General features: G+C 40.4%; 1 protein-coding gene across 2 annotated transcripts in view; it reads left to right on the top strand.

The window, feature by feature from the left end:
• Positions 1-9918, top strand: part of ipo11 (importin 11) — a 414929-nt gene extending 405011 nt beyond the window's left edge. Inside the window, exon 31 of one of the 2 annotated variants that reach the window (XM_059989330.1) lies at positions 8249-9918. In XM_059989330.1, coding sequence (XP_059845313.1) covers positions 8249-8413 — 165 coding nt within the window. In that variant the 3' untranslated portion in view covers positions 8414-9918. The remainder of the gene's footprint in view (positions 1-8248) is intronic. The other variant, XM_059989331.1, reaches the window with a different exon arrangement.
• The last annotated feature ends 5123 nt before the right edge of the window (positions 9919-15041 follow it).

Below are 15041 nucleotides of genomic sequence, written 5' to 3'. Positions count from 1 at the left end.
CAAAGCGACTACTGATCACAAAGCAGCAGAGAAGTTGATTGATGAGTTTGCCAAGATCATTGCTGATGAAAATCTACCAGAAGAAGTCTACAATTCTGATTATTTTTATACCTTACATAAAATACAAATGCTGTGTACTGTCACCTTTTAATCAAAACACAATATTGTAGGTGGAGACTGAAAGCCTGCTGTTGCTGTTCAGCAGCTGATTCAGATATTTTCACTGTGCTGCTGAGCTACTTTTGTTACCCTGCACACATTATATTGTCATTTTATTAATGATATGTAATAATTTCTTACTGTTAAGTAGATATCTGTGATGAACAAGTTAAGACAAAGACTGCTTACTGGTAGTACATAAATTCAGAGTCGGAAATGTTGATGATCTCAAACTAGCTCATTATATATATTCCGAAATCCAAAACACTTCCGGCCCATGCATTTTGGATAAGGGCTTCTCAGTCTGTATTACTGGGACACGTTGAAATTTGAATGCTAAGAAAGGTTCAAAGTTCAGAGTAAAGTTATTAGCAAGATACATATATGTCACCATATACAAATCTGAGATTCACCTTTTTTTGCTGGCATTCACATTAAATAACAGAAACACAGTAGAATCAATGAAAGACCACCCCAATAGGATGGACAACAACCAGTCAACAAATTGCAAACAAAAAAGAAAGAAAAATAATAATGATACATAAATAAGCAATAAGTATCAAGAACATGAGATGAAGACCCCTTGAATGTGAGTCCATAATTGAATTGAATGATCTTTGTTGTCATTATAACAATGAAACTCTGTTTGGCTTCCTCTCAGGCAATCAAACAAAACAGTAGATAAAAACAAGACAGTAATAGAAAAACAGTATTAAATAGATAAGTAGCATAAAATAAGTTACAGCAGCACCAAAATGTCACAATAATGCACAAAGTGCCATTAGTGCAAGTATTTGAGTCCTTGTGTGTGCTCACAGTTTGTCATTGTTCTGTGGGAGTGCTGTGATGGAGGCCACAGCTCTGGGGTAGAAGCTGTTCCTCAGTCTGTTTGTTCTGGTTTTTAGTGTCCTGAACCTTTTGCTGGACGGAAGCGGGTCAAACAGGGAGTGGCCAGGGTGTGTGGTGTATCTGGTCATGCTGATTGCTTTCCTCCTGAGTCTGCTGGAGTAGATGGTGTCCAGTCCTGGGAGCTCCATCCTGACAGTTCGCTGGGCGAATTGACTAGAACATAAGTTGTGGGAACAGTTCAGTGATGGGGCAAGTGAAGTTATCCCCAGTGGTTCAAGAGCCTGATGGTTGTGAGGTAATAACTGGTCCTGAACCTGGTGGTTTGGTCCTGAGTCTCCTGTGGTTCCTGACAGCAGCACGGGAAGAGAGCCTGACCTGGATGGTGGTGGTTCATGATGGTGTATACTGCTTTCTTGCGACAGCACTCTGTGTAGATGTACTCAGTGGTAGGGAGGGCTTTACTTGTGATGTACTGGGCTATATCCACAACCTTTTGTAGGCTTTTCTGTTCAAGGGTATTGGTGTTTCCATACCAGGCTGTGATGGCAACCAGTCAATATACTCTCCACTGCACATCTGTAGAAGTTTGTTAAAGTTTTAGACAACATGCTGAATCTTGGCAAACTTCGAAAAAAGTAGAGGTGCTGCCATGCTTTCTTCATAATGGCATTTAAACAGGCTGGACCCATGACAGATCCTCTGAAGTTATAATACTGAAGAATTTAAAATTGCTAACCCTCTCCACCTCTGATCTCCCAATGCGGACCTTCGATTTCCTCCTCCTAAAGTCGATAATCAGCTCCTTGTTCATGCTGACTTCAAGTGAGAGGTTGTTGCTGTGGCACCACTCAGCCAGACCTTCAAGCTCCCTCCTTTATGCTGTGTTGTGACCACACAGTGGTGTCATCAGCAAACTTAAAAATGACATTGGAGCTGTGCCTAGCCTCACAGTCATAAGTATAAAGCGAGTAGAGCAGGGAACTAAGCACATAGCCTTTTGGAGCACTTGTACTGATGGATATTGTGTACAAGATCTTGTCCTGGAAGGAATTATTTTGTGGCTTACTCTCCAAATTTCCATGTAGTTTTCTTTACATTATTTCTTCTTAATACTTATAGTTTCAAATAAGTGTAGTTGTTTACAGCTAGGTGCATTAGGTTCTAAGTTAAGGCACCCTGAGTCATAGGAAGAGTTTTTTGCAAAGTTCCTATTAGTGTTCTTCTTTGCTACCACTATGAGCTTCAAGGTTACTTGTTTCAGAAGATTGACTAGAACCTTAATTTTACACTGCATAAACAACATTGTATTATAATTAAAGATAGTGACTGCCAATTATGGTATTTTGTTTTGTTTCCTTAATCTTAATTCTACTTTCTAATTGGAGCTAAAGGTCATTCAAAGTTAATAGCATGTAGAATACCTTTTGCCGTTTTTGAGAATGTGTTGTCTTTAAAATTCTATGTGTTTAGCAAAGCTGCTTGGTTAGGTATCGTAAATAGTGATCGTTTGGGCTCAACAAGTCCTTACAATGTTTATAATAAATATGTCAAACATTTACTTGCAGATAATAGAAAAGTCAGTTAGAAAAATACTGATAACACTGGACAGTGTTTCAAATGTGTTGCTTATTCAGGATTTTTTTTGTGGTTGTAATAGACTGCTTGAAGCTGAACACAAATATAATTTCAGACTATTTGTATCACATAGAAATTTGGAGAATTATATTCAATCTTTATTGAATATGATGCATTTGCATAATGGTGCTGACACTTTTCAATAGTTCAGCTAAGCTAAAAATGTTTTGTTGATGATTTTCATTTGTACTCTGAGGATTCTCACTTAAGTGTCCAACAATAATCAGCCAGCACTGATGGATTCCAGTTGTCTTGATATTGTTTCTTCATGACTGCAATACCCTGGTGAAACCTTTCACCATGCTCATCATTGACAGCACCAAGATTTGCTGGGAGGAAGTCTAAATGGGAATGTAGAAAATTAATCTTTAGTGACATGTTGCACTTGCTGGTCTTGTATACTTGAAACATTTTGTCAACCAGCTGCACATAGTTTGGTACTCTGTAGTTGCCAAGAAACTTTTCAACAACATTTTTAAATGCCTTCCATGCAAATTTCTCTGGTTGCCTGTTGATGATTACCTGTTTGATTTGTAGACCAACAAAAATGCCTTCCTTAATCTTGGACACAAGAAAATCTGCAGATGCTGGAAATTCAAGCCACACACACAAAATGCTGGTGGAACATAGCAGGGCAGGCAGCATCTATAGGAAGAAGTACGGTCGACGTTTCGGGCCGAGACCCTTCGTTAGGACTAACTGAAAGAAGAGATTTGAAAGTGGTGGGGAGGAGATCCGAAATTATAGGAGAAGACAGGAGGGAGAGGGCTGAAGCTAAGAGCTGGAAAGTTGATTGGCAAAAGGAATACAGAGCTGGAGAAGGGGGAGGGTCATGGGACGGGAGGCCTAGGGAGAAAGAAAGGGGGAGGGGAGCACCAGAGGGAGATAGAGAACAGGCAAGGAGTGATTGTGAGAAGGGCAGAGAGAGAGAAACGAGAGGAGGGGGATAATACATAAGGGATGGGGGTGGTGAGGAAGGAAGTGTAAGGGCAGGTGTAGCACTTGCTCCGCTTACAAGGATAAGTGCCAGGAGGGAGATCAAGAGGAAGGGATGAGAGGGGGGACAAATGGACAAGGGAGTCGCATAGGGAGAGATCCCTGCGGAAAGCAGGAAGTGGGGTGGGGGGGGAGGGAAAGGAGTGATTAGTGGTGGGATCCTGTGAGTCAGCTGGTGTGATATACTGCGTCCGGAGCTCCCGATGCAGCCTTGTACATACCGGTGAGACCCGACGCAGACTGGGAGACCAATTTGCTGAACACCTACGATCTGTCCGCCAGAGAAAGCAGGATCTCCCAATGGCCACACATTTTAAATCCACATCCCATTCCCATTCTGATATGTCTATCCATGGCCTCCTCTACTGTCAAGATGAAGCCACACTCTAGTTGGAGGAACAATAGGTTATATTCCATCTGGGTAGCCTCCAACCTGATGGCATGAACATTGATTTCTCTAACTTCCGTTAATGCCCTTCCTTCCCTTCTTACCCCATCCCTTATGTATTTATTATTCCTTCCCCCCCCCCTTTTTTCTCTCTCTGCCCCTCACACAATCACTCCTTCCCTGCTCTCCATCTCCCTCTGGTGCTCCCCTCCGCCTTTCTTTCTCCCTAGGCCTCCCGTCCCATGATCCTCCCCCTTCTCCAGCTCTGTATCCCTTTTGCCAATCACCTTTCCAGCTCTTAGCTTCAGCCCTCCCCCTCCTGTCTTCTCCTATCATTTCTGATCCCCCTCCCACTTTCAAATCTCTTACTATCTCTTCTTTCAGTTAGTCCTGATGAAGAGTCTCGGCCCGAAATGTTGACTGTACTTCTTTCTATAGATGCTGCCTGGCCTGCTGCGTTCCACCAGCATTTTGTGTGTGTTCCTTAATCTTGCCATCAGTTATTCTGGGAAACATCTGTCTCAAATATTGAAATCATTCACCTTCTTTGCTCATTGCTTTCACAAAATTTTTCATTAGTCCCTGTTTTATATGAAGAGGATGCAAAAATATCTTTACTGGGTCTACAAGTAGCTTATGTGCCACACTTTTCTGCCTTGGAACAAGCCACTTACAGAGTGGCCAATCCTTTTTAACATGATGAGATTCTTCAGCAAGGCAAATGAAACAACAGTACCTGATATATCCGAGATGTAGTCCTAGTAGCTCTGCCACAACTTTGAGATCATTGCAGTTGTTGTTGCTGTGCTGTATGTGTTTCAACAAGATGTCCAAAGTTGGGTAGTCATCTTTCATGTGACAGAACTTCGTGTAGGGCAGGGGTCGGCAACTCGCGGCTCTTTCATCTCTGTGCTGCAGCTCCCCGTGGTTTGTTAGTTTTTGAAATGTAATTCGAAATTTGAAGATTATGGTGATCTTGTACAATCTAAATAAAACATTGTGGAGACCCCATTTCCTGGCACATCCGAACCGGCTCACAATTAGCCACCGTTCCGGCTAAGGGAGATAGCCTATGGGGGTTTGTGAGTACGTGTCTTTTGGAGCATCCGCGCCCATGGGGGGCGGGTAGAGGGAGGCTTTAAAGCAAGGCTGTTTAGTTCGAATAAAGTTATCTTTGACTGCAGTGTTGTTATTTTAGCGCTGCGTGTAGCACACCGCTACAACGTGTTTTTTAATTGTTATTAATATACATCACCACTGCCAATGCCTGACACCCGCCAGTGCGCGCTTTCTTTTAATTCTTCGATCCAAGGTAGGCTAACTATGGAGTAACCTTCAACCCAACGTCTTTTTTTTGGAGTTCAAAATGTTTTTGTTGCATGCAGAAATGTAATTTTGTTTTCTCTGCAGGAATTCATCAATTTCATAAATGCAACACATTATAGTTTATTTATACATAGCATAAAGGCAAAAAAAAAAACCGTTGTATGCAGTGTTATTTCATTTTAATTGTCAAACGGGTTTTGTGGCTCCCAGTGTTTTCTTTTCTGTGGGAAATGGGTCCTTATGGCTCTTTCAGTGGTAAATGTTGCCGACCTCTGGTGTAGGGGAACATTCTGCATCTAGCGATTACAATGCCATTAGTTTCAAAGTAAATATACAAAAAATTTTGGATCTGGATTGCAGACTGAGATTCTTAATTGGAGAGAGGCCAGTTTTGATGGTATCAGAAAGGATCTGGCAAATGTGGATTGTGACAGCCTGTTTTCTGACAAAAGTATTCTTGGTAAGTGGGAGGTCTTCAAAAGCGAAATTTTGAGAATACAAAACTTGTATGTGCCTGGCACAATAAAAGGTAAAGAAAACAAGGGATAGCAAGGCCCTGGTTAAAATTTTTAAAAAGGAGGTGCATAGCAGGTAGGAACAAATGAAGTACTTAATGGAGTACAAGAAATGCAAGAGAACACTTAAGAAATAAATCAGGAGTGCTAAAAGAAGGCATGAGGTTCCCCTAGCAGACAGCGTGAAAGAGAACCCTAAGGGATTCTACAGATATGTTAAGGAGCAAAAGGATTGCAAGGGACAATAGACAATAGGTGCAGAAGTAGACCATTCGGCCCCTCGAGTCTGCACCGACAAAATTGGTCTTCGGGAAGATAGAATGGTATTCTGTGCAAGGAGCCAACATGGGGGAGAGCTTAAATGGATTTTTTGCACTGGTATTTACTTGGGAAACAGACACAGATTCTACAGAGGTGAGGCAAAGCAGCTACTAGGTCTTGAACCCTATACAGATTACAGAGGCAGAGTTGTTTGCTGCCTTAAGGCAAATTAGAGTGGATAAATTCCCAGGGCTTGACAGGGTCTTCTCTCAGATCCTGGGATGCAGGTGCAGAAATTGCAGGGGTCCTAGCAGAGATACTTAAATCATCCTTAGCAACTGGTGAAGTGCTGGAGGATTGGAGAATAGTCAATGTTGTTCTGCTGTTTAAGAAAGCCTGTAAAAATAAACCAAGAAATTATAGGCCAGTGAGCTTGACATCAGTAGTGGGAAAGTTACTCGAAAGTATTCTAAGGGACCAGATATATGAGTATTTGAATAGACAGACACTAATTAAGGATAGTCAGCATGACTTCATGCATGGTAAGTCGTGTCCAACCAGTCTTACAGTTATTTTTGAGGCAGTTACTAGGAAAGTTGATGTAGACAGGCAGTGGATGTTGTCTGCATGGACTTCAGCAAGGAATTTGACAAGGTCCCACTTGGAAGCTTGATCAAGAAGATTCAATTGTTTGACATTCAAAATGAGGTAGTAAATTGGATTAGACATTGGCTTTGTGGGAGAAGCTAGAGAGGGGTAGTAGATGGTTGCCTCTCCGACTGGAAGCCTATGACTAATGGAGTGCAAAGGGATCAATGCTGGCTCTTTTGTGGTTTGTCATCTATGTCCATGATCTGGATGATAATGCGGTTAAGTGGATCAGCAAATATGTAGATGACACCAAGATTGCAGATCTAATGAATAGTGAGAAAGGCTATCAGCTTGCAGTTGGATCTGTGCCAGATGGAAAAATGGCAGCTGGAATTTAATGCAGACATCTGAGAGGTGTTGCACTTTGGTAGCGCCAACCAGGTTAGGTCTTACACAGTAATGGTAGGACACTGAGCAGTGTGGTAGAACAAAGGGATATGGGAATACAGGTCCATAATTAATTGAAACTGGTGGCACTGATGGACAAGGTCATAAAGAAAGCTTTTCACACATTGGCCTTCATAAATCAAAGCATTGCGTGCAAGAGGTGGGATATTTTGTTGGAGTTCTATACTGTTAAGTCATTTATTGAGGCCTAATTTGGAGTATTATGTGCAGTTTTGGTCACTACCTACAAGAAAGATATAAACAAGCTTGAAAGAGTACAGAGAAAATTTACAAGGACTGGAGGACCTGAGTTATAAGGAAAGATTGAATAGACTAGGATTTTATTCCTTGGAATATAGAAGACTGACGGGAGATTACATAGAGGTATACAAAATTATAAGGTGTATAGATAGGGTAAATGCATTCTGGCTTTTTCCACTCATTTTGGGTGGGGTTACAATGGAAGGTCATGGGTTATGGATGAAAGGTGAAAAGTTATGGAGATCATGAAGGGAAACATGACAGTGTGGAACAAGCTGCCAGTGCAAGTGGTGCATGCAAGCTCGATTTCAACTTTAAGAGAAGTTGGATAGATAAGTAGATGGAAGGGTTGTGGTCCGGGTGCAGGTTGATGGAAGTGGGCAATTTAAATGGTTTTGGCACAGACTAGATGGGCCAAGGGGTCTGATTATGTGCTGTATTTTTCTACGACTATGACTAAATTAAAGATTTCTGATTAAATATTTTCAGGCTAAGGGCACAAGCAAACATAACAATCTTTTGACCTTTCAATAATGTGCAGATGTTACTTACTTAAAAAGTAAGAGCTTTTAATACTACTTATGGCAACAGTACCATATTATCAGAGGTTAAGTCTTGTGATTTATTTAGCAATGGGAGATAACAATATAACTGCAAGTAAAAATTGTCTGCCAGTAAAAATTACTTTGTATGTTGGAGGAAGCCAGAAATGTCATTATTAAGGAATTTGACAAGGGCCAGATAGACCAACAAACTATGTAATGTGCTACAAAGAAAAGTGTGTTGCTATTCATTTGTTGTTTTTATCCAACTCCTACAGCTTGCATTGAAAGACCCAGTGCACAGCGTATCACTACAGCAGTTTGTCTACGAGAAGCTGAAGGCACAGCAAGAATTACTTGGGGAACAAGGCTTCCAGAGTCTGATGGAATCTGTGGACACTGACATTATCAGACAGTTGCAAGGATTTTTACAAAAGTTGTGAAAACTGTTGCCTCTTGTCAAAGAAGAAACGGAAAACATGCAAAAATATATTCTTACAGCAACCACCACCAAAGCTTCCATCATTATATTGTGTGAACACCCATCATGCGTAATCTGAATTAATATCCTGATGGAAAAATCAAGCAAAACATTATTTTGAACTGTGTTGAGAAGAAACAGTGAAAATTAAGGCAACTGTGCCTGAGGTAAAGAGCTCTTCATAGCTTCGGTGTTGCTCATTATATTTGAAGACCAGAGAAAGTAGCTTTTTTCATTTTGTATGATTTGAAAAATTACAAAAAATTACAGAGTATGACTTTCAGAAGCAATTGACGTGATAGCTAGTATGTAATAACTGAGTGAAAGTTGAACTTTTGGTGAGAAAATATTTTTGCTGCTTCAGTATCTGTTAGTTACAGCTGCAAAATAGACAGGTTGATTTCATAAATTAGGTTCACCAGTTTCACAGCTAAATGTGTTACAATTTGGAAACAATCTGTATTTAATCCACACATTCATGCTGTAGAATCAACTACTGTAGATTAAATTCTGCCTAGGTAGGTGAATAAATTGATATAATGCCTTACTGTATTTTATCACCCTTAACTCAACTGCAAAAATTGTTTTCAAGCATTTTCATTTTTTAAGTTAGTTTAAAATCATGACTTGGTCCTTTGAACCCAATTATTCCCTTTAAGTATAATATTCACTTGCTTCCATGTATATGTTTCAAATCCACAGTGTCCTGCAGGTCTTTTGTTAGTGAGCAACATGGAACTTGAACATTCATTATCATTCAGTTTTCAGGCTAATTATAAAATCCTTTAAGAAAGATTAATAGTGAAACAATAAAGTCTTTGTTTAGCAAATACTTGTGTTTTGGCAGAGCTTTGACTACACAAATTACTGTAATTAAATTTGAAATTCTCTGCTATTAGACCCTTCAATATTTTTGTCCAGTGTGAAATTCTTATGTTTCTGTTTGACTTCATGCATAAAAGTTCATAATTATTGGGAAAGGTGAAAATATCTCCTGTTATGATTCAGCAACAATGAATATAGAATGGAGACAGGTTTTTTATAACAAATAAAACATTTATTAAACACTGCTAAAGAAAACCCAAAAGTAAACAAACGACTAACTTAACCGGAAGTCGGCTGCTGTACGGCAGCTCGAACAGTTCTTAAGCTATAATGCAAAAACAGTTCTTAGAGTGATAATGTAAAAAGTCCAAGTGATTTACACAGTCAGTTTAGGAGAGATTTTTGTAGAAGTAACAAATTCCTCAACGTCATGACGTTACTGCTGATCCCAGCCAAAATATGCCTTGCCCGAAGGATTTACGGCAAAGGAAATAAAACTACTTAAAGGCACTGACCTTGCCTTGGTGAAACCTTGCTCCAGTCCCTTCTGCTCCATAGCAGGGACTATCTAGGATGCAGGTTACTAAGTCCTTTCATATGAGGATCAAGTAAGGTCGAACCTGGTTCACCGCTGATGACACCAACTTTTCTCAATCCTTCAGGTTTTCCGAACTTCAATAAATTCTTCACTCTCTGACTGGACTTTAACTGGCAGCGATTTTCAGAACTGCTGGCACAACAATTCTTACAGTAGAAATTAAAACTCCACTTTAAAATGAAGCTGCGTCATAAAATCAAATACGCAGTAGAACTGAGTCACTGATGACTTAAGCCACAAACTGATCTGTGTCACAGGGAGGGGTTCTCCTTTTATACCCTGTTGAAGCAGGCCATCACTTGACCCCTCACTGGGGGAAAGTTACATCACTGCACCATCACAAGACTATTACATCATGCCCAGCAGAGCCTCAATTACATCATGGTCATGTGACAGTCACAAGATACACGAGTACGTAACACTCCACATAAGAAGTAACTTTTGAAGCAAGATAAATGAGTTCTTATTTAATGCACCAAGTAAGTTGTGTCTACCTCATGTGACAAAGTATTACAACTTTGTAATCAGAATCTATAGCATGAGCATTTAGTAATGCTTCTTCCCAGTTCTAAAAATCACAAAATATTTTGAATGTAAAAACCAAAAATATCATGTGTAGCTTAGGCCTAACATTTCTGAGTAAATGAATTGATGTAGAAACTGAGGGAATAACCCATCCCAGCACCGAGTCTCAAGCCTCTTGTACGAACTGAGAGCAGTGGATTTGTTTTACGTCAATCGGGGTTATAGTGGATTTGAAGAAATGAAAATATTGCACAAGATCAAAGTGTTTAGTTCAGAAATGGCCAGCAATATAACTCGCAAAAGGAAAGACTGCCTTGGATACTAGATGATGTTTTACCAAAAGTCTTCAACTTTCAAAACAAGTTACCACCCGAGTCTAAGGTTCCCTGAAAGAATCCAGGAATTTGCTGCACGGTTTTCAGAAAATAGCTAACATATCCAGAGATAGAAATAGGTAGACCAATGGCCATGTGGTGACTTGTTACTGTGGTGAGCTGCTATCCTTGCTTTGCCACTCCCAGGTGATTATGGGCACTATAAAGCTTAAAAATCATCTGCGCCTTATGGCACTACTTACTGGGTAATAGAACTATATAAAAATGAAAGGGAATAGTGCTAGAACAATAAAGCTGTAGTGGCTATTAATGAGGGCAGAACTTCAAAATAAATGCTTAAGAAGAAGCTATTTTGTGTATTTTTTGTCAACATTTTGATAAAGAAGCAAGATCTTGGTCCATGCTCCATTGCTTTGCAGAACAAAAGACCAGCATCAATTACCCAGGTAAGTCTCTTTTGTGTTTTTCTGCGATTTGTTCCTTTCAAATATCAGGAATGACTGAATTTGACATTAAAACCAATGCATAGGATATCAGAGTAGCTCAATACAGAAGTAGCCATGAAGTCTATTGGAGGAAAATACTGTGGATGCTGGAAAATCACAATGATTACAGAGAATGCTAGAAGCACTCATCAGGATCTGTAAGGAGAGAAGACCAGGCTGAAGAAGAATAAGAAAACACATACATTTTAGGTTCCAGAGAGGAGAGAGCAGAAAGAACAATGGGAATACATATGATCACCTGTTGGCCAAGGTTATCAGATTACCTTACATTGTAAACAGGCAATTCTGAATCAGAATCAAGTTTATTATCACCGGCATGTGTCATAAAATTTGTTAGCAGCAGCAGTTCAATGCTATACATGAGAATATAGAAAGAAAAATAAATTATTAATTACTATAAGGTAAGGTAAGGGGAGAGAAGTTCAAGGGGGATATTAGAAGAAGGTTTTTCACTCAGAGAGTGGTTGGTGTGTGGAATGCACTGCCTGAGTGTGTGGTGGAGACAGATACACTAGTGAAGTTTAAGAGACAGGTATATGGAGGAATTTAAGGTGGGGGGGGGGGTTATATGGGAGGCAGGGTTTAAGGGTCGGCACAACATTGTGGGCTGAAGGGCCTGTAATGTGTTGTGCTATTCTATGTTCTATGCGTGTGTATATGTGTAGTGTAAAACAGAAATAATATTTTTTGAGAAGTGAGGTAGTGTTTATGGAATTGGATGACAGAGAGAAAGAAGCTGTTCCTGAATAGCTGAGTGTGTGCCTTCAGGCTTCTGTACCTCCTTCCTGGTGGTTCAGCAAATAGGGAGTGGCAATTGACGACAGATGGAAAGGAAAGAAATATCGAAACACTAAGATGTAACTATAGATGGTCGGCTGAAGTCCTTGACTTCCCTATTGAATCCTATGTTGTACTCAGATGGATGCTGTTCTTCAGGATAGGAGATCAAAAGCAGAGAGGTCAGAGTGACAGTGGGATGGAGAATTAAAGAGAAAAGCAACTGGAAACTTGAAGACTAAAAGTAGGTGTTCTGCAAAGCAGTTCCCAATCTGCATTTATAATTTTCATATGAGGATTTCACATTGAAGGCACAAAAAGCAACACAATAAGTTGGAATAAAAGCTAGTGAATTGGTGCTTTACCTGCAAGGACAGTTTGAGTCGCGAGTTGGTCAGAGCAAAAGAAATGAAAGAGCAGGCCAAGGAATTGTGGCAAGAGTAGCTTCAGATCAAGTTTATTGTCATTTAACTATATACATGTACATAACCATATAAAGTATATAGAAACAAGACAACATTTGTCAGAACCAGAGTGTAAAGCACAGAATGGAGGGGAAGATTTGTCTGGTAATGAAATCCTGTTGAGTTTGACAGAAATTATGGAAGATGAATGTGGAGGCTGGTGAAGTTGGGGTTGGGGGAACCTTGTCTTTATTTAATCTCGGAATGTGGGGGCTTGAAATTAAAAATGCAAGCTTGTCTCTTTTGGCATCACCATATTATTATTGGTTTTTGTCACCTATCCTGGGGAACAGCAAAAAACTTACTTTGTACACTGTTCATACAGATCAATTCAGTGCATCAGTCCATTCAGGTGGTGCAAGGTAAAACAATAACAGTGAAGATCAAGTATGACAGTTATCGAGAAAGTGCAATGCAGATAGACAATAAGGTGCAAGGTCATAACAAGGTAGATTGTGAAGTCAAGCGATCATCTTATCATACCATCTAATAGCCTTACAACTGGGTTTGAGCTGTCCGTGAGCCAGGTGGTACATGCGTTCAGTCTTACGTATCTTCTCCCCTGTGGGAGGGGGATGAAGAGAAAACGTCCAGAATGGGTGGGATTTTTGATTATGCTGGTTTCTCTACTGAGACAGCAAGAGGTGCAGAGAGCATCTATGGAAGGGGGGCTGGTTTCTGTAGTTGCTGAGCTGTGTCCACATCTCTGCAGTTTCTTGTGGCCGTGGGCAGAGCACTTACCATGCCAAGCCATGATACATCTAGATAGGATACTTTCTATGGTGAGGGTCAAAGAGGTCATGCCAAATTTCTTTAGCTTCCTGTGGAAGTAGAGGAGCTGGTGATTTCTTTGGCTGCAGTGTTCATATTGTTGACCAGGACTATCTATTTGTGATGTTCACTCCATAAGACCATAAGATATAGGATCAGAGTTAGGCCATTGGACCATTGAGTCTACTCCACCATTTCATCATGGCTGATCCATTTTTCCTCTCAGCCCCAATCTCCTGCCTTATCTCTTCATGCCCTGACTAATCAAGAATCAGTTCATCTCTGCCTTAAGTATACCTGAAGACTTGCCCTCCACAGCCAACAACTTCAACAGATTCATCTTTCTCTGGCTAAAGAATTTCCTCTTCACCTCTGTTCTAAAAGGTTGCCCCTCTATTCTGATGCTGTGTCCTCTGGTCTTAGATTTCCCCCACCATAGGAAACATCCTTTCCACATCCACTCTATCGAGGCCTTTCAATATTCAATAAGTTTCAATTAGGTCACCCCTCATTCTTCTGAAATCCAGTGGGTACAGCCTCAGAGCCGTCAAATGCTTTTCATATGACCAGCCTTTCAATCCTGGAATCACTTCCGTGGAATCACTGGAAAAGAGTTCAGTTGCCATTTTGGGCTGAGACCTTGCAGCAGAACTAGAGAATAAAAGGTGAGGAATATAGTTAAAAGATGGTGGAAGGAAGGGAGAAATATGAAATGGTAGGTGAAACCAGGAGAAAAGAGGTGAAGTAAAGAGTTGGGTAGTTGATTGGTAAAAGAGATGCAGGGCTGGAGAAGAGGGATCTAATAGAGAACAGAAGGTCCTGGAAGAAAGAAAAGAGATGGGCAGGCAAGGAGATAAGGTGAGGGAGGGAAAAGGGGATGGGGAATGGTGAAGGAGAGGGGGGCGAGTCATTACCAGAAGTTCAATGGGGATGGGAGAGGTTCAGGAGGATTGGAGGGTTGTTGTTCCCTTATTTAAGAAAGGGAGTAGTCTAGCCCAGGGAATTATAGACCAGTGAGTCTTACTTTAGTGGTTGATAAGTTAATAGTGAAAATCCTGAGAGGCAGGATTTATGGACATTTGGAGAGGCATAATGTGATTAGGAATAGTCAGCGTGGCTTTGTCTGGCTGGAGACAGCATTTTAAGCAGAGGTCTGACATAAGTCTTATTTCACTTCATCAAGTGTGCATTCCGTATCTGAATTGTCAAGAGTTTGAATGACAATGGTTTTTTACTGATGTTCATACACATTTGTATGTCATTTAGAGGCAGGCTATTCATATATGGTTTAAAAGAAAAGCAACCATGCTAGTTTCTGAGGGAATCCATTGATTTGCGATCTTTTTAACAGCTATATATTTGTTTGACTAGAAGTGGCCAAGAGTGGTTGAGATTGATGTTTTCAGCAGAAGGCCAATCACTTTCTGGAGAGGGTTGAGGAGGCAGCCAAGGAAGAAGCAGAAGTGGTTGATTTTCCTATCTTTCCAATAAAAACTAGCCCTTCATATGATGTGATAAATAAAATGTGGCAGCCATTGCAGAGCTGAGAAATCAAGCAAGTTCACCAGAAATATCAAATTGACCATGAGAAAATTGTTCTAATCTTTGCCCAAGTATTTAAGGACTGATAGCCCCTTGTTTTTCATCTAGGAAGTCCAAGGTGCCATCAGATTTGTCTGTAAGTCTTTGAACGTTACAAATCCACTTAACTGCAAAGTGTCTTCTTAAGAAGCTATTTGGTCCATCAGTTCCACTAAAGAACCATCTCATTAGCCTCATTGTATTTCAT

The sequence above is a fragment of the Hypanus sabinus genome, chromosome 14 (assembly GCF_030144855.1).
Source record: "Hypanus sabinus isolate sHypSab1 chromosome 14, sHypSab1.hap1, whole genome shotgun sequence".
NCBI classification, from domain to species: domain Eukaryota; kingdom Metazoa; phylum Chordata; class Chondrichthyes; order Myliobatiformes; family Dasyatidae; genus Hypanus; species Hypanus sabinus.
This window is presented reverse-complemented; position numbering and strand designations above follow the sequence as displayed.